General features: G+C 36.9%; 1 protein-coding gene across 9 annotated transcripts; it reads left to right on the top strand.

Moving 5' to 3' along the window:
* The first annotated feature begins 255 nt into the window (after positions 1–255).
* LOC136222204 (serine/threonine-protein kinase ATR) lies at positions 256–25,153 on the top strand. 9 transcript variants are annotated; one of them, XM_066009745.1, is made up of 19 exons: positions 256–561; positions 792–936; positions 1,693–1,805; positions 2,011–2,348; positions 2,503–2,627; positions 8,159–8,303; positions 8,448–9,026; positions 9,104–9,179; positions 9,865–10,180; positions 11,354–12,610; positions 13,493–16,856; positions 16,967–17,536; positions 17,708–18,331; positions 18,593–18,787; positions 20,410–21,289; positions 21,488–21,574; positions 21,690–21,762; positions 22,071–22,230; positions 23,956–25,153. In XM_066009745.1, the coding sequence occupies exons 1-15, from the start codon at positions 405–407 to the stop codon at positions 20,575–20,577; spliced, it is 8,172 nt and encodes a 2,723-aa protein (XP_065865817.1). In that variant the 5' UTR covers positions 256–404; the 3' UTR covers positions 20,578–21,289; positions 21,488–21,574; positions 21,690–21,762; positions 22,071–22,230; positions 23,956–25,153. The 9 variants fall into 9 exon arrangements, with proteins under 9 accessions (XP_065865817.1, XP_065865823.1, XP_065865821.1 ...); XM_066009751.1 differs by lacking the exons at positions 21,690–21,762; positions 22,071–22,230; positions 23,956–25,153 and having other exon boundaries at positions 20,410–20,620; positions 21,226–21,289; positions 21,488–21,575; XM_066009749.1 differs by lacking the exons at positions 21,690–21,762; positions 22,071–22,230; positions 23,956–25,153 and having other exon boundaries at positions 20,410–20,620; positions 21,206–21,289; positions 21,488–21,575.
* The last annotated feature ends 421 nt before the right edge of the window (positions 25,154–25,574 follow it).

Raw genomic sequence — 25,574 nt, 5'->3', positions numbered from 1 at the left:
ACACCACATACATCTATTTACAAACTCGACGGATTTCTATTTGCAAATTCTGCATTTATTTGTACCTTTCTCTAAATATATATTTATAGGTAAAGGCTATGCTTGCTTTGTTTTTTACAAAGTAAATTTTACTCATCATTCAATGGTGAAAACACACCAAGGAATGATACTTTGTCAGTAACCATGGAAAACACCTATATTTATAATATTATCAGTGAGTATTTTAGTCATTGTTAATGACCAATTTCAGTCGAACCGTCCGGACTGGTTTTCAAAACTCTGAGAAAAGACAATTGAGGGAATGTATCCAAGTGGTCTTAAGTGAACATTTCGAATTTGGAGGGAAGAGAAAGAGTGTTCAGTATAGTCTATAGTGAGGTAGAGGGAGAGAGAAGGAAGCCAAAATGGCTACTAACCTCTCCAGCTTAGTACACGAACTCCGAGAACGCATAGTCGCATCCTCTTCTCAACCTCCCAACAACGTCGACGATGATGCATTAGAGATCAGATTTCGCGCCGTTCTTCCTAATCTTCTTCACACCTACGTCGTCCCTTCTTCCGGTTCGTAAACCCTAAACTTTACGTTAATTCCTATAACAATATTCAAGTGGATGGAAATACTGTAGGATATGTTTTTGTCTTATTTATTTATTTGCTATTTTGCTTTCGGATCGATGGAATGTTTAATTTAAAATGAATGTTGAAAGTTAACTTTGAATTACAGCTAAAATTCAGCAAATTTTTTTCCCGCTAAGAATGCTTATGGAGCTTGAAATTTGCATGTCTTGCAGCAAATGAGAGAGAAGTTATTGCGATTTTGAAGCTAGTTTCTCACACTGCCAAGAATTTTCCAGGCGTTTTTTACCATGGGAAGGCCAGTGATATACTGCCTGTGATCGGCAGGATATTGCCATTTTTTGCTGAACCTGCTTTTCGGTGAGTGATACTATCATTCTGGCTAAAGAATGTCTTTTGGAGTTCAGACTTTGCTTCGATTACACCCACGTTTATTCTTCAGAGGAAAATTGAAAAAAAAAAGAGAGTAGTACTTTACTTACTAATTTAACAAGATTTGCAGGTGTAGCAATATTGTCTCTTTCAATTGATATTCAGTTAATGCACCTTGGCTTATAGTTTCAAATCAGTTTTCTTGACTCAGTTTCATTTCATATGTGGAAATCTGTTATCAATTGGAACGAAGACATTTGTCTGAGGCTCTTGCAATATTTGAACTGTATATTAAAGAGATGTTTTTCTTTGTAACATTCTGAACTTACCAACACCATGAAGTAGTTCCAGCCTATAAACAAATAATTTATTATTGCTTTTCAATATGGTACTTAGATGACCACATTTTGTTTATTACCTTGTACATGAAGATGCCCTTAGCAGAAAAAGATGAAATCTAAATTTTCAATAGCTCTGCAGACCATATTTGTCATATGTGCATATCTAGTTATTGTTTAATTTACTATCCCATTCTTTGTTTAAGAATTCCACAATTCCAGGTTCAAGTGGTAGGCTTTCAGAATAACATGGGGGAAATTAGCTGTATTTGGTGCTTTCTGTTATGGCACATCACTGTACAAATGCTAGTGCTCTACGTCATTTTTTCTTGTGAAACTATACCTGTAAAAACATTTACATGAATACGTCTATCTAACTATCTAGTAAATAAACTCTTTGTTGTAGATCACGGCATGGAATGATTTTTGAAACGGTTGGATCTCTGCTGTCTTTGCTTCGCACTGGAGCAAGAGATGCATACTGTCAATTTTTTATGGATGCCATGTTGGCTGCTGAAGGTAAGAAACAACTTATGTGAAGGTGTCTGTGTGAGTAGATTGTGTGTTCTGTGTTTTATTCTTTCAACTATTGAGATATTTCATGTCTACAACTTGGGGATATAGACTGCTTTCTAAAAAATAGGATCTTCTGCAGTATCGTATGCATGCTATTCTTACTCTATTTTGAGTTGTACGTAATAGTTAACATCTCTTCTGCATACAGATCTTGCATATGCAGCTTCACTTTCTACTCCAAATACAGGCCTTTCGGGTTCTGCTACTGCTAGAGTAATGTTGAAGTGTTTCTGTAAGTCCTTCACGATTTTCAGCGATCCTACTTGTCCTAGTGATCTTCCGGCAAGCAGTAAACCCATGGATGGTTCTGGTATCTTGATCAACATTACTGGCCAAAATAGGTGGCAACCTTTTGCAACTTGGATAATTAAGCTTCTTAGTAAATGCTTAACTGAAGGAACTCTATATGTAGAAGGACTGATCAATATTTCAAATATTTCGGCTGCCTTTTCTCTCTTATGCTATGGAGATCCGGACTTGCATATGGTGGGTAGAATAATTTCTTGAACTATATGTTGTTATGTTAATCAATCTAGTAAATGGCTTTTGCATGCAATTTTTGTGTAAAATTGTTTATATTGATATATTTATATCAATTCTGGTACTTGTTGTTTATCTGACAGTTAAACTTTTGTGGAAGGCATGTTTTGACTTGGCACGCGTAATTGGATCAGTGGTAGATAATGACATTGTTCCCCATGAGAAGATAATCCAGTCAATAGCTGCAATACTAAGTGAGGACAAAGAAGGTCTTCCATTATTCAGGTATACAATTACACCTAAAGTGGAAAATTTCTCATTGTTGATCTAAAACCAAAGTAATGTGTATATTAGCACTATACTTTTTTATAGCTGATGCTCTATTCAGTCAGGAATCCTGCAAATGAAATCTCTTTGGCATTCCCGTATTTGATAAGCAAATCACCTTTTGAAGTTTTGTGTTCCTGATAATGTGACTTTAAATGGTTGCAATGTTAAACCCTTTTGGTGATAGCTCTTTAAGATCAACAAACGTAACAACTGAAAGTGCCATGATTTTGCATTTTTGCAACAATGCAAAGCATATATATTTCCTGTTTTTTTTTCTCCAAATATCATCAAGTAGCTCAAAATCTACTCCCTTACATTCGACCGTGTTTCTTTACTTCTATGAATAAAAAATATCATCGGACAACTTTGATCTCACAAGAAAATACTTTTTTGGAAAATGTTTTGAGAAGAAATTGTTTGGTACTTGTCTAAGAAGTTACTACAGAATCATTACCTCGTCTTTGGAGGATATTAGAGACTCAATTTTTTCTTTCCAAATAAAGAAGGCTAATAAATCTTTTATACTTTGCTTTATTTTTTAATTTATGATTGCATATAAGAGAAAGTTATAGAAAAAGATTTTTTTTTTTTTTTTTCCCGGTCAACTAGTTGTGGCTTCTGCCATGACATTTTTAATAGTATGCTTAGATCCCTAGCTAGTTGAAACTTGATGTTTGTCCAAGTAGGACTTCCTTTTTCAACTTGTCCCATATGAATGGGAAAGAAGTAAGAGAAATTTGATTTCGAGGCCCCAATCTTTAGGATTGCAAAAAAGATGGAATGCCCATCTTCGTTGCCTAATGTTGTAGAAATAAAAAGCTTGGAGCCTTTCTTGTTATCTACTAATGGCTGTTGCCTATCACCATTGTGGTGAGTGACAATTCGAAGACTTATGTCACCATTGTGGTGAGTGACAATTTGAAGACTTATTTGATTTTTCTTTGAAGAGCCAATGAACTATGGTTAAGAGTTAACCAAGTAGTGCAACATCTTAGATGTGGCTTTTTCATGCCCATATTGTGTTTCCTATGCTAACCTATGTTCTCTCTAGTTTATGTGATGCAGGAAGAGTGGAGTAAATAGCTGAAGAGTTTATGAAGACGTGGAAATAAGGCACGACATGTCTTATGACTTCGACTCCACTTTTTCATTAACTCTTCAGCTATTTCCTCCCTTCTTATTGCATCCGTATTGCATTCTCTACTTATGTCATTCATGGCGAACAAACTTATGCAGATGAGTGTCTATGGTTTTTTTGTTGCAAAAAGAGGACCGTGGTTCTTCGCTGTTAGCAAAAACAATGACTTTTAGGTTGACACTATCAATTTGACCGTTGATGACCTCGAAATAGAAAATTCCAAGAATGGATGATATTCTAAGCAACTTTAATTCTTCAACTTTTTAGTTTTAAGATCATTGGGTTGTTTGGTTAGGAGAGAGAAAGTGAATATTTAGAGAGAGAAACTCTAAAAAATTGCGATTTTAGAAATTCGAAATCGTGGTTCCATGGTATATGTGGTACTAAACAATTTTAATTCATAGAATTTTCTATTTTACGTTCATCAACAGTGTCAACCTAAAAGTCTTTGGTTTTGCGAACATTGATGACCTTAGTCCTTCTTTTGCAACAAAAAAACACATGCACCCATCTGCCCTTACTCTGATTGAAGACTGTCAAAGAACTAATTGACTTGAAACTTAAGCTGATAGCTAAAAATAGCTTATTATAAATAGCTTATTATCTCTAACACACCGTGCATCCGAATGCCCCTTGGGCCTAAAGCGTGTAGAACACAGATCCATCTTACCATGTGTTAAAATTCAATTAACAAATGGAGTTTCCATGATTTGAACCCTCGATCACTTAGTCTAAGAGGATCTGGTACCATATTAACGAACCAATTGACCCAAAAGCTTAAGTTGGTAAATAAGACCCAAGAATACCTTATTATCTCTAACAAAGACGATAAATTTTGAGTGAAGTATAGATCTAGTGTTGCAACGTCACCTAGTCACATTGGATATGAGTTCAAATTTTGATGTCCATGAACTAGAAACATCAAATGTGTAATTAGATACACAAGATTGAGAGAAAGAGAAAATTCTACCTGACTATGAGAAAATAATAGGTATTTATACATAGAGACACTAAGAATAAATGCTAACTACTATCTAATCTAAGTTGCTAAGTGAAAAATCTGCTGCGGTTCCATGGAGGATTAAGCAAGAATGGTTAAGTTGCTTATCACGTTGCTCGTCTATGAACTGTAGAATCACTCATATCTACAGGGAAGGTAATCAAGCTGTGGATCGTCTTGCCTGTTTTGGCAAATTTGCGTCAGCGCTCCACTGGTGGCATTTGGCGCCTTATTTTTGCCAATCTCATGTTTTCGATGACCTTTGTAACGTTGCTCATATTTGTTTCCTTTAATTTTCTCCCTCTTTTGTAATTTTCTATTTTTTATTAATAATATTCAAGGTTGGTTAAATGCGTTAGGGGTGCCAAGCTAGTTGGGATGTCTAACCTCTTAATCGCGTCCCAATCTTTCATTTAATTAATGGTTACAACTATACACCTTAATAAATATATATACATTATGCTCCCCTCAAGTTGGAGTATAGATGTTTGTCATGCCCAACTTGTTACAAATGTAATTTAGCTGAACTCCATTTAAGGCTTCGGTGAAAATGTCCCTAAGCTGTTCAGTGGTGCCAATGTAGGCTGTGGCAATGATATAGCTTTGGTAAAAATGTCCCCAAGTTGTTTCATTGATGCCAATGTAAGCTATTGCAATAATGTTTTCTTCTAGCTTTTCATGAACGAAGTGACAGTCTGCTTCAATATGCTTGGTACTTTCATGGAACACAGGATTAGAAGCAATATGAAATGCTGCTTGATTATGGTATTGATTATCATACCATAGCTTTCTTGGGTTAAATGCACCATTGGTCACTGAACTTTCATGGTTGTCTCAAAATGTTCAACTCAACTTCAATTAGTCCCAATAAAATTATTTAACTTTGAATTTTTGTCTCAATTAAGTCACTTCGTTGACTTTAAGAGCAAAAAGTGATCGAAAATATGAGGTGGCTTCCACGTCAAAATTAATCAACTTTCACCGCTGACCGAAACGGCATGTGGCTGCCACCTAGCTGATACGTTTCAATCAGTTAGGTGGCAGCCATGTGTCATCTAGGTGGTAGTCACGTATCGTTTCAGTCATCAGTGGAAGTTGCTATTGTTTATGTGCAGTCACATCACTTTTCCGATGTATTTTTGCTTTTGAAGTCACCAAAGTGATTCTATTGAGAAAAAATTTAAAGTCTAATGATTTTAAGTAGACAAATTGAAATTGAGTTACCATTTTGAGACAACTATAAAAGTTTAGTGACCAGTGGTGCATTCAAACCTAACTTTGCTGGAATGGTGACGTTGAAATCAAGTTCGGACAAGAATGACGAATCCACATAATCTCACACTGATTGAGACATCGCTCGATATTCAGACTCTGCATTGGTGTTTCTCGCTCTTCCAAGAAACTAAATTACCTCCAACAAAGACACAGAGTAATCGGTAGTGGATCTCCTATCATCCTTATCTCCTACTAAGTCTGCATCGGAGAAACACTCAATCACAGACTTGATCAGAGAAACACTCAATCATAGTGACTTGATCAGAGAAACACTCCTTCTCGGTGTGACCATAATTCTTGTAAAATAAGCTTCGTCCAGGAGTTCCCTTTAAGTAGCATAAGATCTGTTCAAGCGCAGTCAAGTGATTAATGGTGGGAGATGACATAAACTGGCTAATGACACTAATAGAATAGACTATTTACTATAAGATAATTCAGCTTTCCCACCAAACGGCTATATCTTCTAGGCTCTTCAAAGGGCTCTCCTTTTGACATGAGATGTGAATTCGGAGTCATAGGTTAGCTCCAGATTTTCGTGTTTCAGACAACAAATCAAGAACATATTTTCTTTGAGACAGGAAGATTCCTTTCTAACTCCTTGGCACCTCAATTCCCAAGAAGTACTTTAAAGCCCCTAGATCATTGGTATGAAACTGACCATGGAGAAACGATTTTAGAGATGAGATTCCTCAAATGTCGTCTACGTAGACAACAAGGAGAATGATACCCGGAGCAGAATATTTATAGAAGACAGATTGGAGATTGCTACATTGCTAAATCGCCCAAACCAGGCATGAGGAGATTGCTTCAAAGCATATAATGACTTCCTCAGCTTGCATACCTTCCCAGACTCCCCTGAGCAACAAACCCAGGTGGTTGTCATATACACTTCACTTAAATCTCCATTTAAGAAAGCATTTTGGACATCGAGTTGATGAAGTGGCCAATTATAAGTAGCAGCTAAGGGATGAACAACCGAACAAAAGTTAGTTTGGCAACAGGAGAGAAGGTATCAAAATAATCAATGCGATATGTCTAGGCATAGCCTTTAGCAACCAATCGAGCTTTCAACCGAGCAACGGTACCATCAGGATTTATCTTAACAGTGAATACCCATCTGCTTCCAATAGCTTTCTTCTGAGCCGGAAGAGCAACAAGATCCCAAGTATGGTTATGTTCCATAGTATATATTATGTTCAATGAAAAATATCATATATATATATATATACTTTAAGGGTCCTATATAGGGTAAGAGATAAGACCTAAATCCTAATTGTAACACCAATTACAGCTAATTACAGCTGGTACTAATAACAGCCAATTACAGCTGGTTTATTACAACTAATTACAACTGGTCTAGTTTATTCCTTTTGAATGATATTTGGTAACAATATTTGATAGAAATTAGAATGTGAAGAGAATGTGTTGGCCCAGATTAACAAGGGTCCAAGGGCCTGGAATGTATATGCCAGGAGAAACAGAAAATTGCAGCAAGGGAATATTTCACGTGGTAGCAGGGAGAATTAGTTATTCTCGCAGGAAACCTAGGAGTGAGCTGGGGGTGTATGGAGCATACTATGGGACAGTATTTGGGCAGGAGAGGTATGTTTTGTCTGGTCTTTTCTACAGTTATAGTAGCAGACATCTACTGTGTGGAAAGGGAATGCTCTAGTTCCTTCATGTTCTGCATTCTACTACATTACTGTTTGCCTAGAATCGTCTGGCTTGTGGGAGAGAAGTATAAATAAGTATTCTTCTCCCCTCTATGTGTGATCTTCCTATCTTTACCTATACTCTCTGTTTTGTTTGTTGTTTGTTTGCTTTGTTTTGTTTTTTCTCTATCAGTTTGCCATAAATTTATCCTCAAACTCTTCTTATGCATTTATGAGTGGGCATAGGATAGGGATTCTGTTCTGAATTTTGTATTTGCATTGCCTATATGGAAGCTTCTTATGCATTTATGAGTGGTCATAGGATAGGGATTCTATTCTGAATTTTGTATGTGCATTGCCTATATGGAAGCTTCTATTAAATTCATCCAACTTCCTCAATAGTATCTTGCTTGCATTACAGAAACTTGGTGTATGATTCCTCAATAGCTGGTTGCCTCTCGGTGCTGTACTCTAGTTGTCCTGATGATGTCGTTAAACTAACAGCTGCTGACCTCATGAATGTTTTCTCTCGGTCAATGTGGAGAACCAAAAGTGAAGAGCTTAAGGTTTGATAAAGTTGCAAGAATGGTTACTTTTGCGAGACAACTATTTTTGGTTCATACTTGGATTTTTGATTTGGATGTTGAAATGCTAAATTGGTTGGTTAAATTAATGCTTACTAGGTTGTATTGATGTTGTCTTTTCTTCAGGTGGCTTTGTGCAATGCCTATGTGCGAATTGCTAGAATTTGTCCCCCCCATATTTGGAGGCCCGAGTCTTTGATGCATCTGCTTTGTTCTCCAGAACCCTGCTCTTCATTGATCCATTGCCTTAATGTAACTCTCTCAGTCCTAGGTCCTGAGAAAGTTGGAGGGATGGTGATGAATAGTTGTAGTGTTGACTTAGCTACAACTTATGATGCATTAGTTGAGGATTTGAGAGTTGGAGAAAAGAGGCATATTCAGGGTGTGGATATTGCAAATGTTAAACGCCAAAGGGTTAATGCTGATTGTGTGGCTTCTAATACCAATGCTCTGGAGGAGAATAAACATACTGATGTGCTTACTTTTGAAAAAGAAGATGATCAACTTGCAGAATATATGCATGCATCTCTTCTTTCATTTCTGGAACTTCTAAAACCTTCTCCTAAACCTGATTCTTTAAGACCAGATGTTTCATTATCAGCTCTTAGCATGCTTAGTATTTCTTTTTGTAGATACCCATTGACCAATATGGCACTCGGCATCTTCCAGCAGATGCATTCATGGATCCCATGGCTCTGTGAACAAGTATGTTGACTTGTAAATTTTTCATTATTATGTCACTTTTGACATTCCCAGTGGTTGATTGAGATTTCATCTTGTAGGCAAAACAAGGAAGTTCATTTAAATTTGATATTTCTATCTACCTGGAAGGCATTCACAGCATTTTGCTTTTGCAAAGTAAGACAATAAACATACACTTCGTTAGCATCTAACGTTTCATTTAATTTAAAGTTTCATGTTAATGAGCTGGTCTTTTCATGAAACTCTACCAAGTGCTATGAACGGTCTTCCCGAGACATTTGTATATTCTCCTAAATGAAGATAATGACTTTCTTTAAGTTTCAGGGTGCTTCTGATAAATGGACATGTCATAAGTTTTCATTCATATTCTTAAGAGAAATTTCAACATTAAATCATTAGGGATTAATTCCTGGAGAAGTATTCATCATGAAACATCAAATGGCTACCTTCCTCTCTATATACTTTTAGCATCAAAATTAGGAAAGGTTCTGCATTTTTATTTATTTCTGTCTTTTCTTTTGACTTGAATATGGATTAGGTGCTTTTATAGAAACTGCAATTGTCCTTCTCATTAGCAACTTTTTATGTTGCAAAAGCAGTATGTCATACTAAGAGAAAAAGATGGATGATGATTTTATATTTCATCTTTTGTTTCATAGTATGATATATGTTGTTGCAGTTGAGTTCTTGTATGTTCATTTACTGTGGAAACCTTATGAAGAGAATTTTTTTCTCCAGTTGCACCTGGCTTCTAAAAAGAAAATTGTTGATTTTTAAGTCATTCATGTTTTAGATTATGATTCAATCAGCCTTTTCTTTGTGTGTTTTTCTTTTGTAACAGGCACTATTTCCACAGGAGGAACGCTTTTCAAACTGGAGGGGGATAATGCAGATCTTGTGCACATGGTCCTAAAGCTTCCATGGACTCATTCCTCAATGGTCAGTGGACCACATCCTCCGTGGAAAGCAAAATGTACCTCTATCAAAGTTCTGTCCAAGCTGGGCTCTAGTTTAAATCCTGAAAGTGTTCTGGAAGTCCTGGATTTGGGTCTTCATGATGAAGCTGAAGAAGTTAGACTTGAAACTATGATTTCTATGCCATTCATTGTTATGTGGTCCGGTCTTGGTGCTCTTGCACAGATGTTTAGAAGACTAGAGTAAGTGACTTGTGGAAGCGTTCAACTTCTCTTATACATTTTAAAAATTAGTTCTTTATAATTGATTATCATTTTCTCATTATATGGCTTGATTTAATACCTAAATTGGCAATGATTTAAGACCTCGATAGGAGTAAGGATATGGTCAAAGCCAATGGAAACCAAATGGCCTGACTGATTGATTGGCCAAACCAGTGGTTGGTCCAGCTTAGATTGCTTAGAGTGTTTATTTGATGTGGAAATAAGATTACTTGTTCTTATAGGTGATTCAAATCTACTTTCCAGTAAGGTTCCTTTTCAGGTTAACAAATCTAATCAATGACAAAGTACTATTCATTTCCAAATTCAATATCTTTAGTCAAATGCAACTTAATGTGATTACCTGATCAATAATTTCTCAAAGTCAAATGAAAGATCCTAATAACTCATTTTTCCAAAAATAATTTGCCATTTATTTTTTGACATCATATACCATTGAATTCTCTATTCAATTCTTTTCTTTAAATTGGGAAGTTTCTAATTGACATTACTGTCATTTATGTGATATTTTATGAATTTGAATTGCATAATTTAGTGGGAGATTTGTCATGGCAGTGGCGAAGCACAAATATTCGGATTCAGACATTTAGTTAAAAATGGACAAGTCAACCACTTATGGTTTGAATGTGGTCAGAACTATTAAGCATAAGCAATTCGATATAGAATTTGAAAATTCTAAGTTAGTGTTCTGGGTTCTTAGTTAAATGATTCACGATATAATCACATGGTAGGGACTTTAGGCTTTTAAAATTTGATGTAGGTTTAAAATTCCATTTGGATTTACAGTCTCTGCCAAGAGTAGCAGATTACCTGATCATGCGATTGAAGGAAACATGAAGCTGAAAGTGAATAAAAAGGGTCTATTATCAAATTAATGTTTTATCCTGAGTTAATTTTTAGCTATATTGCTTATTTAGAAGGGATTGTTCGATTGAGTATGTAATTTTTTTTATTTGTTGTTCTTAACATTGCCTGCTTACGTTTGAACAGCCCATAGGCTTTGGGTTAGAAGAGCTGCAAGGTCCACAAAGAGACTACTCCCAAATTGATTGATTCTATGCAACTTGCATTTGCAGCTAAATTTATATGATGACTTTTGACACATTTTTCTGATTATGTTCTCTCAATTTCCAGGTTCTTGAGGAAGGAGGAGCATGATAGGGTTAAGAAAATAATTCCCTTTACTATCGGCATTCTGTCATGCTTATATGGCTTTTATAGCAGTCTTCATGGTCCAGATAAAGGTGAATGCAAATTATTTTTAGATATCAGCTATGAGAAACATAGTCAGACAGTGGATTACCTGCTGCAGGGATTCTGGTGCTCAAAGTGTGACAAAAGCATTGTGCATAATCATGAGGTACGGTCTAAAGTAATACAGATGCCTAATATGTCAAGTGTACAAGTTTCTCCAAATTGTGACCCCTTTCATCTTCAGTCCCTACTTTTTGAACTTCTTTATGACAATTCTTTGGAAGAAGTTCAAGTTAATTGCGTGAGAATTATTCGGCGTATCCTCATACATGGCACTGCTGATATTTTGATTAGGACGAGATTTGAATGGGCGAGATGTATTGAGTTTTTATTACTCAATCCAAAGAAGTCCGTCAGAGAGGCATTTTGCACTCAGATCAGTTTCTTTCTTGATGACCTGATACTGGGTTATTTATTTTTGGAGAGGGATTCTTCAAATAAAGGTAAAAAAATTAACTTTCTGGATATAGTCAAAAGTGCTGTGGTGGTAGCTGAGGATCCACAAGTATTGGAGACTCTTCTGGAATCTATAGCACAGATAATGATTGCTGTTGATATCTCCAGTGATATTTTCTTCAATTCTCTCATGCTGTTGGTTGACCAACTTGATAGTCCACATATGACTGTAAGGATGAATGCATCGAGGCTAATTAAAAAGTCTTGCTTTTTCCATCTTAAAGGAGGGTTTGAGCTAATCCTTTCAAAAGTTGTTCATATCCGAAGTGAACTCTTTGAGTATCTGACTATGAGCCTCACAAGTCGTCCAAAAATGGTCAGAGAGTTTGCAGAAGCTGTATTTGACATTTCAATGGATAAGCTTGTTGAAAAAATGATCCCTGTTGTTCTTCCAAAGCTTGTGGTGTCTCATCAATATAATGACAAAGCAGTTCCTATACTATCTGAGTTAGCCGAGTGCGTAAAAAGTAATAGGACAGACTTGATAGTTAATTTGCTACCCAATGTGCTAGCTTTTGCCCTCCACCGTGCAGATAGGAAGGATTTGCTCTCTACTTTGCAATTTTACCATGATCAGGTTGGTTCCAACAACCAAGAAATTTTTGCAGCAGCACTGCCTGGGCTTTTAGATGAACTTGTATGCTTTCTGGATGGTCGTGATTTAAATGAGATAAGCCAAAGGTATGGATATCTGCACATTCATTGTTTTGAGAATGCAAGTAAACTGCAGAACTCTGTTTTTTCTTTTCTTTAATTCTTTAATTTTTTAAATTTGTTCCTGGGCAAAAGGCTGTGTTTTGTGCTCTGTATTGCATTCAGTCAAAAGACTCAAAACAACTGAGCTTGTCCTTATTGTTCTATATTTTAACTTCAATGCACAGTGAGCAATCTATTTTATCATCTTAGAAACGACTAAGGTTTTAATTTGGAGTCCACCTTAGATCTTATATGGCCGTAGGCTGCAGGTTAATTATCATATTATGCTTTTTTTTTTTTTTTTTTTTTTTGATCTCCAACAAATGCATTTCCAGCTCAACACTTTAGGGCCTTGAATTAGTTATTTCATGCACAAAATGCTTAAGGGGTGAACCTCTGTGTATAGAACACTTCTAAATTCTGTCTCTTATTTTCTTTCACCCTTATATATATATATATATATATATGTATTTATTTCAACTTTGAGCTAGGAAGTGCGTTATAATCATCTTTAGCCGAGATATGACACTAAGGCCCTGTTCTTTTTGACTGAAATTAAGTAAACTGAACTGAATGCTACTGAACTGAACTGATAATATTAGACTTTAAAAATAGCAATAATTAAAATAAATAAGCTTATAATAATAATAATGGTTCTAATAATAATAATGATAATAAATAATTATAATTATAATAAATAATGATAAATTACTGAACTGAACTGAATGCTACTGAACTGAAATTAAGTGTCAAAGAACAGGGCCTAAGATTGTATTTTCTCGTTCTTTATCTAGTCACCTATAGTCATAAAATGTGGCCAAGTATGCAATTTATCATTATTATCATTTTTTTGGTCTGTCTAAGCAGGTTATTAAGAGTTCCTGAGATGATAAAAGAAATTGCCAGAGTTCTGACAGGTGCGGAAGATCTTCCATGCTTTTTGAGGGATCATTTTTTTGGTCTCCTTAACAGTATTGATAGAAAGATGCTGCACTCAGAAGAATCTTCGATACAGGAACAAGCTTTGCAGCGAATTAAGATGCTGATCGAAATGATGGGCTCTCAGCTTAGCACCTATGTCCCAAAACTCATGGTTCTTCTCATGCATGCTATTGATAAAGAATCACTGCAGAGTGAGGGTCTGTCTGTGTTGCATTTTTTCCTCATGCAATTGGGAAACAAATCACCTTCTAGCACTAAATATTTAGTTTCACAAGTTTTTGCTGCACTTATTCCTATCTTGGAAAGATATAAAGAAAATCCTTTTACGCACTTAAACAAAGTTGTGGTAATTTTAGAAGAACTTGTGTTAAAGAACAAAATTATTTTGAAGCAGCATATCTGTGAGTTCCCTCCATTACCTAGTATACCAGCACTGGCAGAAGTAAATGAAGCTATTGAGGAAGCACGAGGTTCAATGACTTTTAAGGATCAAATGCGAGATATTGTTAGTGGTTTGAACCATGAGAATTTGAATGTGAGATATATGGTGGCATGTGAGTTGAGTAAGTTACTGAATACGAGAAGGGAAGATATTACGGCTCTGATTACAGGAGAAGTTGTTGTGGACATGGATGTTTTGAGCTCTTTGATAACATCTTTACTGAGAGGATGTGCAGAAGAATCAAGGACAAGCGTGGGACACTGGTTGAAGCTGGTTTGTGCTGATTGTCTTGGAGCATTAGGTTCTGTTGATCCAGCAAAGGTGAAGGGTTTTGCATGCCAGCGCTTTAAAATTGAATGTTCAGATGATGATCTTATATTTGAGTTGATCCAGAAACATCTGGCTAGGGCTTTTAGAGCTGCGCTTGATACTGAAGTTCAAGACTCAGCAGCATTGGCAATACAAAAGCTTCTAAAGGTTGCAGGCTGTGAGGCATCACTGCATGAGAATGTTCTTGCTTCTGCATCACAAACACGGAAGGAGAAAAATACTGAAAATGCTAGTGGGATGGATAGTAGGGGTCAAAGATTGTGGGCCCGGTTCTCAAACTATGTGAAAGAAATAATAGCCCCTTGCTTAACCTCTAGATTTCAGCTACTACAAGTGACTGATTCTACATCAACTGGCCCAATTTACTGCCCCTCTATGTCATTCAGAAGATGGATCTATAATTGGATAAAAAAGCTGATTGTTCATGCAACTGGATCTCGTGCAAGCATATTTAATGCTTGTCAAGGTATAGTGCGTTATGATATGCAAATAGCAGTTTATCTACTGCCTTATTTAGTGTTAAATGCTGTTTGTCATGGTACTACGGAAGCTCGTCTTGGCATAGCGGATGAAATCCTAACTGTTCTTGCAGCTTCAGATAATAGTACTGCTGCATGTCATGGTATTCATGGTGGCCAAAGTGAAGTTTGCACTCAAGCTGTGTTTACTCTCCTTGATAATCTTGGCCAATGGGTGGATGATTGTGAGCAAGAATTAGCTCTGTCCGAATCTTACCAATCATCAGTTTCTAAGAGGCAAGCTTCTGGGTCAAAAGGTCAAAGTTTAATTTCTTCTACTGAGCAGGAGCAACTGCTTAGACAATGTAAATATGTTTCAGAGCTTTTGAATGCAGTTCCGAAGCCAACCCTTGCTAGAGCCTCTTATAGTTGTCAGGCTTATGCAAGATCTTTGATGTACTTTGAGTCTCATGTGAGAGAAAATTCAGGCTCATTTAATCCTGCAGCTGACAGAAGCGGCATTTTCGAGGATAAAGATGTATCCTATCTGATGGAAATATACAGCTGCCTTGATGAACCTGATGGCCTTTTTGGCTTGGCATATTTACGTAAATCATTGAGCTTACAGGACCAACTCTTAATAAACAAAAAGGCAGGAAACTGGGCTGAAGTATTAACACTTTGTGAGCAGGCTTTGCAGATGGAGCCTACTTCACTTCATAGGCATTCGGATGTCCTTAACTGTTTGCTGAATATGTGCCATCTTCAGACCATGGTCACTCATGTGGATGGTTTAGTTTCTAGGATTCCTCAGGACAAGAAAACATGGTGTATGCAAGGTGTGCAGGCAGCATGGAGACTTGGCAACTGGGACATGATGGATGAGTACCTTAGGGGGGCTAATGAAGAAGATTTAGTATGTAACGGCTCAGAGAGTAATGCGTGGTTTGATATGAATGTTGCAAAGATTCTCCAAGCTATGATGGAAAAGGATAAAAAGGATAAAATTTCAGTTGCTGAGAGGATTACACTATCTAAAAACGCTCTGATTGCTCCTCTTGCTGCTGCAGGGATGGACTCTTACATGCGGGCGTACCCATTTATTTTGAAACTTCACTTGCTAAGGGAGTTGGAGGACTTCAACAATTGTCTTGGTGAAGAATCTTTCTTGGAGAAAAAGTTTCAACAGGATGATGTTCAATTCATGAAAATGATGGATAACTGGGATTACCGGCTCAGACTTACACAACCATCACTCTGGGCAAGAGAACCACTTCTAGCTTTCCGGAGATTGGTATTTGGTGCTAGTGGCCTTGGTGCACAAGTTGGGAATTGCTGGCTTCAATATGCAAAACTCTGTCGCTTGGCTGGTCATTATGAAACTGCAAACCGAGCAATTTTAGAGGCTCAGGCTTCAGGTGCACCTAATGTTCACATGGAAAAGGCCAAGCTTCTGTGGAGTACAAGGAGATCAGATGGTGCTATTGCGGAATTGCAACAAGCTCTCCTGCACATGCCAGAGAAGGTTGTAGGTTCTTCCGTAAGGTCATTAGTTTCATCTCTTTCATTGGTTCCACAGAATCTTCAACCTCCACTATGCGATACACAAACTTCGAATGAGAATCAAGATGTTGCTAAGAGTCTTCTGCTATATACCAGATGGATTCATTACACTGGACAAAAGCAAAAGGAAGATGTTATAACACTCTATTCCAGGGTGAGAGAAATGCAGCCAAAATGGGACAAAGGATTTTTCTATTTAGCCAAGTATTGTGACGAGGTACTTGTTGATGCCAGGAAACGTCAGGAAGACAATTCTGAACTAAATTCTAGAACAGTGCCATTGGCTTCTTCAGCTGTTTCCCTTTCCAGTTCTGAGAAGTATTGGTGGTATAATGTACCTGATGTGCTACTATACTATGCTAAGGGGCTTCATAAGGGTCACAAGAATCTCTTCCAAGCTCTTCCAAGGCTGCTAACCTTATGGTTTGACTTTGGAAGCATTTATCATAGATCTGGCTCATTACCCAATGATGACATGAAAAGGGTCCATGGAAAGGTGTTGTATTATTTTTAATTGAACATATTTTCACATTATTACTTCTAAATGCATGTACAATGATTTTCTATGTTCTTCATATTACTTTTCCTACTGTTATGCTTTTACAGGTAATGAGTATTATGAGGGGCTGTTTGAAGGATTTGCCAACATATCAGTGGCTAACTGTGTTGCCTCAGTTGGTCTCTAGAGTGTGCCACCAAAATGAAGAGATTGTTAAATTGGTCAAATGCATTATCACCTCCGTGCTTAGGCAATACCCTCAACAAGCATTGTGGATTATGGCAGCTGTTTCAAAGTCTACAGTCCGTTCAAGACGGGAGGCAGCTGCAGCGATACTACAAGAGGCTAAAAAGGGATTTAGCCAAGGAAACAGTGGCAACAATTTGTTTGTTCAGTTTGCAAGCCTGATTGATCATCTGATTAAGTTGTGTTTCCACCCAGGCCAGCCAAAGTCGCGGACAATCAATATCTCAACTGAATTCAGCTCCTTGAAACGGATGATGCCACTGGGAATAATTATGCCAATCCAACAATCTCTCACTGTTAGTCTACCAACCTATAATGTCAGCGTCACTGACTCACTTACCTCTGACATATTTTCTTCCTCAGATGTTCCAACAATTTCAGGAATTTCTGACGAAGCTGAGATTCTTTCATCTCTTCAACGGCCTAAGAAAGTATGTATTTGTAATATTAAGTTATGAAAATTAGATAGGTGCATATCTCATATTATGTGGCTTTTCTTGGCATCTACTTTTCTTGAGTGCGACACTGTTCAGGTTATTAAACTTGAGTAAGTTATGTACACATTCACCTTGTTATGACTGCCAACTTGCTTTGTTCATTAGGTTGTTCTGTTGGGTAGTGATGGTATCGAGCGCCCATTTCTCTGCAAACCCAAGGACGATCTTAGAAAAGATGCCCGTATGATGGAGTTCAATGCAATGATAAACCGCTTGTTGTCGAAATATCCTGAAAGCCGCCGAAGGAAACTCTACATTCGGACATTTGCAGTAATTCCTCTCACAGAAGATTGTGGTATGGTAGAATGGGTGCCTCACACTCGTGGACTTCGGCATATTCTCCAAGACATATATATAACTTGTGGAAAATTCGACCGCCAGAAGACTAATCCTCAACTTAAAAGGATTTATGATCAATGCAAAGGTAAAGTGCCAGAAGAAGAGATGTTAAAGAACAAGATCCTACCAATGTTTCCTCCAGTTTTCCACAAATGGTTTCTGACCACTTTTTCTGAGCCTGCTGCTTGGTTTAGAGCTCGGGTTGCTTATGCTCATACTACTTCAGTTTGGTCAATGGTTGGGCATATAGTGGGGCTAGGAGACAGACATGGTGAGAACATTCTCTTTGACTCCACTACAGGCGATTGTGTTCATGTAGATTTCAGTTGCTTATTTGACAAAGGTTTGCAATTGGACAAGCCTGAGCTGGTGCCATTTAGGCTGACCCAGGTAACATGTGTTTGGAATTTTAAAGTTGCTGTTAATTATGTATGCAGAGATCTTGGAGTTGTCCTTGACGAAGTCTATTTTGCATGTTTTCGTTGGTGATTCTTTCTGCCTAAGTTTCTTGAAAATTGTGTTCTTTGAAATAAAATATTTTCAATGTATATGCTCTACATACTGATGAATTGATTTTCTAATTTTCAATCTTCACATGGTTTTTCAAACATGGGTTTATTCTTTTGAGGCATGTTGGATTCATTGCTGCAGAACATGATCGATGGTTTGGGCATTACTGGGTATGAGGGCATCTTCTTACGAGTGTGTGAAATCACACTTTCACTTCTGAGAACTCACAGGGAGACTTTGATGAGTGTTCTTGAAACTTTCATTCATGACCCTCTGGTGGAGTGGACAAAAACTCATAAATCCAGTGGGATTGAAGTTCAGAATCCTCATGCGCAGGTAAACTTCAATATTTATGTTCTTTTTTATAACCCATGAAACTTCCTTTTTTTTCCGGTTGCAGAAAAACGAGTATTTTGGGTTTTAATAGGTTTCCAACCCAACCTATTTAAATCTATAGTCCATGGTTATAGCTCAAACCATTTGGGTTATGGTTAAGTTATTGTAGGTGCATTGGGTGGGTTATATGGGTTATGTATGACACGAGTGGATTAAAACTCATGTATTGGAGTGAGTTGGATAATATATTTACGAAAATTTAACTTTTAAGTGATATAATCTAATATCGAATTCAAAGTTTTTTTTTTTTTAAATTTTGTCTTCAAGTATATTTATATTTTTTAAGTTTTTATTTTATTTTATCATAATCTTATTTTAATTTATCCCATTTTAACACATTGAATATAAAGAAATCACATTAGTATTTTCCTTTGTTTGGATTAGAAATTGTTTTTGATAAGCTTTGGTCATCACAAATTTGTAATAATTAATATTTTAATACATAATAAAAAAAATTGTTGTAACTGATATGAGTACTTTCTAATTTTTAATCAACGAAGTATGATTTATTATTCCAAGATGTGGGTTAAGTATATGCTCCTACTAGTATGATTTGCCAATATTCAAGATAAACTTAATATATGTATATATATGTGTGTATATATATATACACACGGTGGTTTTCACCTGGATCTAACGGTGATTGACCAAATTTATATTTGATCAGTCACTCACTAGGTGAATCACTGTGTATATATATGTGTTCAAAATGAGTGCTGAAATTTCTGCATCTAATTAAAATCTTTAATTCTTCAAATTTATTACTAGAAAATTAGCTTTTAATTTATTTTTCGATTAAATAGCCAAGCAAACTTAAAAGAAATTTGTTTTATCAATTTATTTTATCAATTTATTTAATTATTTGGTCTATAGTCTTTAACAAAATTTGCAAACCTATTCTAAAAAAAATGGAAAGGTCAATAAAGAACTATATGTCCTAGTCTTTAGAGTTCAGTCAAGGCCAATAAAGAACTACATGTCCCAATCTCTAGAGTTCAGTTAAAAGTCTATCTGCTTATATTTACTGCTTCCAATTGTCACCAAGTCTGTATCATGGTTTTTCTTCTTTCAGATGTGCGTTAGGTTTTTATTTGTTGAATTTGATTAAAAACAGATCAGTAAAAACATGAATGAAAAAAAGCTAATAAAAATATAAAAATAAAGCCATAACAAATACGAAATGATAAAAGAAAGGTAAAAATTTCCAATTTATTGAAATTAAGAGAATTAGATTAGTAAGTAAATATGAATAATAGATGAAAGATGTTATATTAGTAAGCTTATTGTTTGGTTGTTATAACCCAAGTCATTAATTTAAGCCCCCAGTTATAAACCATATATTGAGTTTCACATTTTGGATGGGCTTAGTTGAATTAGTGACTACACCAGTTTTGTTAACTCCTGCTTGGTTTTAGCTACGTTCAGGGACAGATAGCCTTATTAAGGTGTCATGCCTTAATAAATCGTGGAGTTCATGTTTCTAGTTATGTTTAATCATGCGATGAGGTTAGATTTGTAACTATGATCTAATTATCATTGTGGTTTCTTTTTGAGCTTTACAGAGAGCGATTAATAACATTGAAGCAAGATTGCAAGGCATTGTTGTTGGTGTTGGAGCAGCACCCTCTTTGCCTCTAGCTGTAGAAGGTCAAGCACGTCGTTTAATTGCCGAGGCAGTATCACACAAGAATCTTGGGAAGATGTATATATGGTGGATGCCATGGTTCTAGAAGTTGTTAGAAATTGGTTTCTTATACTGGAAGAATTAAGTTGGTAAGGTCCACCTTTTTGCTTCATTTTCTATGACTTGCTTCTAGTTGCATTTGGTTCTGTCTATCCTTTTTCGTGAGGTCATGAAGACATTTAGTAATAAACAGTTGAGAATTGACATAGTAGTTGTGATTTTACTTGCACAGTTTCGTGTGAGTTTCTATACATATCGATGCTTCTTGGGTAAAATATGGTTAAATGAGCTGCTCTTCGAAAATGTAGCCTTGAACGGTTTCGATATTAAAACTCTTGCAGTTTAGATGCATCTTGTGACACGTACTTTGAATGAATTGTAAGGCTAAGTTAAGTCAGTCCTGAAAGAACTTGCAAATTCTGTGTGAGCCAGTTATCCTTTGAATTTGTGAGGACAATGATATTACTTTTGCTTGGTCCCATGACAGATATCAAATTTTATCTTCAACTTTAGTTTTCTTAAGTTATACATGCAATCTTGCAAACTAAATATTCTGAACATACTTCTTTTGGCTCTCAATAATTATTATTGTTCATGTGGGTAGACAAGGAAAATTTACTTATTTCTTTAACTGTGAGTATTTACTGGCACAGTAGCTCTCTTATTTGTTTCAGAAGAGGTGATCCTTCTTCAGGTTGTGGATGGTTGACTAATAGTCTTACTTCCCCATGGCATGTTAAATACGTAACCAAGGACAGGTTAGTGTTTCCTCTATTCTGAAGTGTATTTATGCACCTAGGGATTATAATTCTTATGCGGGGCCTTTATTTCTTCGAACAAATAAGCAATGTATTATTGTCATTAAATAACCTGTCTAGTATTTTTCTGCGCCATGAAATGAAGATTTTCTATCCAATACCAGGGGTTATCCATTTATGTTGCTCTAGTATGTTCAGGAACTAAAGCAGCTAAAAGTTTTGAAGACAAAATGGCAGAATTATTGGAAGGGAACATTGAGCTTCCAAGATGTGCTACGTACTATGGTTAGAAGGCTTTTCATTTCTTGAGCAATTTTCAATTTTATGTGTTTGTCTTTTCTTTTGCTTAGCATTGGTTTAAACAATTGATAGTCTGTGTATTCCATTTTTACCTTTTCAGATGTATCAAATTCACCATTCTCTTTGGTATTTCCGTTTAGGATATCTTCTACATTCCAAGTTGCAATTTATGTGTAAGCAATATTCAATATCAATAAAATTGAGGATTTTCAATGTTTTTTTTTTGTTAGCAAAGCACAAACAATTAGTCTTACATGTTATTTTATTCATCTTAACTAAAATGTTTTGATTTGATTCATTTGGCACCAATTTCTACCTCTTAATTTGGAAAAAATTATATTATAACAATTTTTTGTTGGTGAATTTTAAAGGTACACATGAGTGTACTTAAACAAACAAATGCGTTGAAGGTCATTATTCTGTTTTTCAATTTTGTCGAAACTCATTTCTCTGCTAAAATAATAATTTTTTTTTTTGGTAGGAAAAGAAAGGAAAAAACAAACAAAAAGCCACTCAGCCCGGGATCAGCCTAGGAAAACTGACCCCACCACATCCTCCAAGATCAGAGCAGAAACGAAGGACGGAGGAGACGAGAAGAAAGAGAGACCTAGCATTCTAGAATGCCCTTCCTCCGCAAGACGGTCAGCAACACGATTTTGCTCTCTATAAACATGAGCAAAACTAATAGAATCAAAGGAGGAACTAATCCTTCTAATACCTTTAATTAAGTTAAGGCTATTAAGGCAAGTGGCACTGCTCTCAGAGATCAACTTGACTGCTTCAAGGTTATCAGATTCCACAAGAAGCTTATTCACCCCAAACTCTTTGCTAATCTCAGGCCAGAAAGGATCCCCCAAAGCTCTGCAGAAAAGGACGACCCAACCCCCAAATTCTGAGAGAAACTAGAAACCCACTTGCCACCATCATCTCTAAGAACTCCTCATGCGGCAATTCTCCCGTCCCTCAGACAAGAACCATCCGTATTAAGCTTCACCACACCTTCGCTCGGCCTACCCCAGCCTAGAAGATGGACCTCCTTCCTCTTAGTAGTCCTAGCCAAGGGATCCTCAACAAAGCTCTCCACCAAGGTGCTAATTTTCCTGGAAAAGAAATCTAAAACATTTGGCACAGACACCAAGTTTCCTCCAAAGATCTCCTCATTCCTCCATTTCCAGAGCTGATGGCAAACCACCACAAATAACAGCACACTCTGATGCAAATCAGGCAGAAGAATCCCATTAATCCCATCCACAAACCAATCATTCTCAGAGTGGGCTAAAAAAGAAGAAAGCAACTCCCTAGGAAGAATTCTCCTCCAAACCTCTTTACTCTTCTCACAGTCCCTGAGTGCATGGCACAAAGTTTCTTCATAATTTTTGCATCTGCCACAAGCTCCAGACTCCACCAGATGCCTCCTTTTTCTATCCGAGTTAGTAAGCAGTCTGTTTCTTACCCCGAGCCAGAAGAAACTTCTAATACGGTAAGGCACTTTTAAAGCCCAAATCGTCCTCCACACCTCAGGTGTCGAGATCTCCGAATCCTGATAGAAAGCCTGAAAAGCAGATTTACACGAATAGGCCCCATTGTTCGTCAAAGACCAACAGTAACTATCATTGTCTTCACTTTGACTACTAATCTGAACACTCTAATAGAAATGAGCGATTCCAGACTTAGATATGACTCAAATTTTGCCCAGATCCACTCACCCTCTGAATCCACTACATCAGCAATCTTCCAGTCCTGAATGTCCGACGGCGGTCTAGAAGTACAAACCTCTAATAAAGGCTTTTTCCCTATCCAGAGATCCTTCCAGAAGCTGATGGACCTGCCATTACCCACATTCCAACCAACCCCAGAACAGAACTCGGCAAAAACTGCACTAATGCCTTTCCACATAAAGGAACAATTAAGCACTCTATCTCAAAAGATAATCAACCCCCGTTAATATTGCCTATTAAATCTTGATCATGGAGGTTTCAAACAAGTTTCGTACTCAATTGTTTGCGTAGGTACTTACCGAAACCTTTGCACAAAACCATAACTTTGAAATCACGCACTTGGCAAAACCAACCTTTGGTTTGTTTCTTAATTTTCTCAATCCCTTGTCTTTCGATTTCTTTTACTTGAGGACAAGTAAAACTTTAAAGTCCGAGGAGGTTTGATAAGGGTATTTTACCCCTATCTTTTAGCGTGATTTACGGGATGATTTCGGGTAAAATAAATAAGTTTAATTACAAAAATAAAGTGTTTTTGATAAATAAAGAAATAAAAATAAATCTCGTACTTTTAGTTTATTTTCCTCGTTTTTGATTAGTTTAGGAAATAAAAACGTCAAGCTAACTTGGCTCTCAAGATTTGTATTTCAGGTACGAGAAAGGAGCAAAAATCCACTCAATACGCGGGGCGTATTATCCTGTACGCGGGGCGTAAAACATAGTGCCAGAAATAATTGCCTTATCCGCAGGCACCATGTGGAACTGACTCAGCATACGCGGGGCGTATGACACACTACGCGGGGCGTATGACATATGTCGGCAATAATTGGCCTAATCCTGAAAGTCAGACTGCATTGTCTCCCAGAGTCAACTATACTTACGCCGGGCGTACCACTATATACGCGGGGCGTAAAAGGCAGTTCTTCAACATAAAAAGATCAGAGACTCTTTTACGCGGGGCGTACTTCAGCTACGCACGGCGTAAAAGCACCAATTCAGGCAATAAAACTCCAGAGACTCACACACGCGGGGCGTACAATCCTTTACGCAGGGCGTACTTGAGTCAACAAGACAACGAATTGGTCCACATGCAGAAGATTTCTGACGGAATGGGCATTTACGCGGGGCGTATCATGGGATTTCTGCACCAAATAATGTTGCTCCATACTTGTGCTTTGTGAAATTACAAACCTGCCTTTGCTTGATGTCTATAAATAAGAAGCTCTTGAACTTCATTTGACACCAATTACATACTAGAGAGCTACACTATACTCTTTCCTTTCCTTGTAATTTAGATTCGAGAGCTTGTTCGTTGTTCCGGTGTTCCATTGACGCTCCGTTCCACCATTCGTCACCAAGCTCGAGAGTTCCACCTCCACGACCTAGGAGACGGCTTTGAGTCCGGTTAGCTAGTTCCAAGGGCGGATTCTCTCTTTTTACTTGCTAATTAGCTTGTACTCTTCCTATGTACTAGGCTTGGTTGTATTTCATCTAATCACTTTCCATATTTATAATTTATGATTTATAATCTCTATTTCCCTTTATGTGTTAATGTTTATTGCTTGTTTTGATATTGATAATTGATTCTTGTGTAGGAGAACGCGATTACCGCCGCCATTCGGGCTATCTTTTGGGAGTTATATAGGTGTTGCCTTACCGGAAGTGACAAACCGGAAACCGTAGGAATTGACAAGCCACGGAACTTACGGGCCCTAGTTTCTAATTCCCCCGCATTAGACACGCCTTGACTAGGAATCACGTAGTCTAAGTGCTTCACGGGTCGGTTCTACTACACTTGGTCGTCTTTGCAAGAGTAAACTATTATCCGTATACATTTAGAGTCATTATTTATCATTGTTATAACTTATCATATTCACCCCACTTCATAGAGTTTTAGCTACATAAATCTGTGTCGCCAATAGTGAGGAATAGTGTGTAGTTGTGTCTTACTTAATCCTAAAGTAATTACCGCTTAAATAACATACGAAACCGAGTCTTCTAATACTTGTAGTTATAAATCCCGTGGATTCGATACCCGGTCTTAACCGGATTATTACTTGATAACGACGGGGTACACTTGCCCCTAAGTAGTCGTAGCGTCTAGTAGAGTTAAGAGCAATTTATAAAGACCACATCCATAGTCCCATAGCACACTCATAATATATATATTTCGTCGTAGAAACTCTACCACTAGATCTTATGCCCATCAGCGGTCTAGAAGTACAAACCTCTAGTAAAGGCTTTTTCCCTATCCAGAGATCCTTCCAGAA

The sequence above is a fragment of the Euphorbia lathyris genome, chromosome 3 (assembly GCF_963576675.1).
Source record: "Euphorbia lathyris chromosome 3, ddEupLath1.1, whole genome shotgun sequence".
NCBI lineage: Eukaryota > Viridiplantae > Streptophyta > Magnoliopsida > Malpighiales > Euphorbiaceae > Euphorbia > Euphorbia lathyris.
The sequence above is the reverse complement of the archived record's forward strand: the minus strand, read 5'-3'. Positions and strand labels throughout refer to the sequence as shown.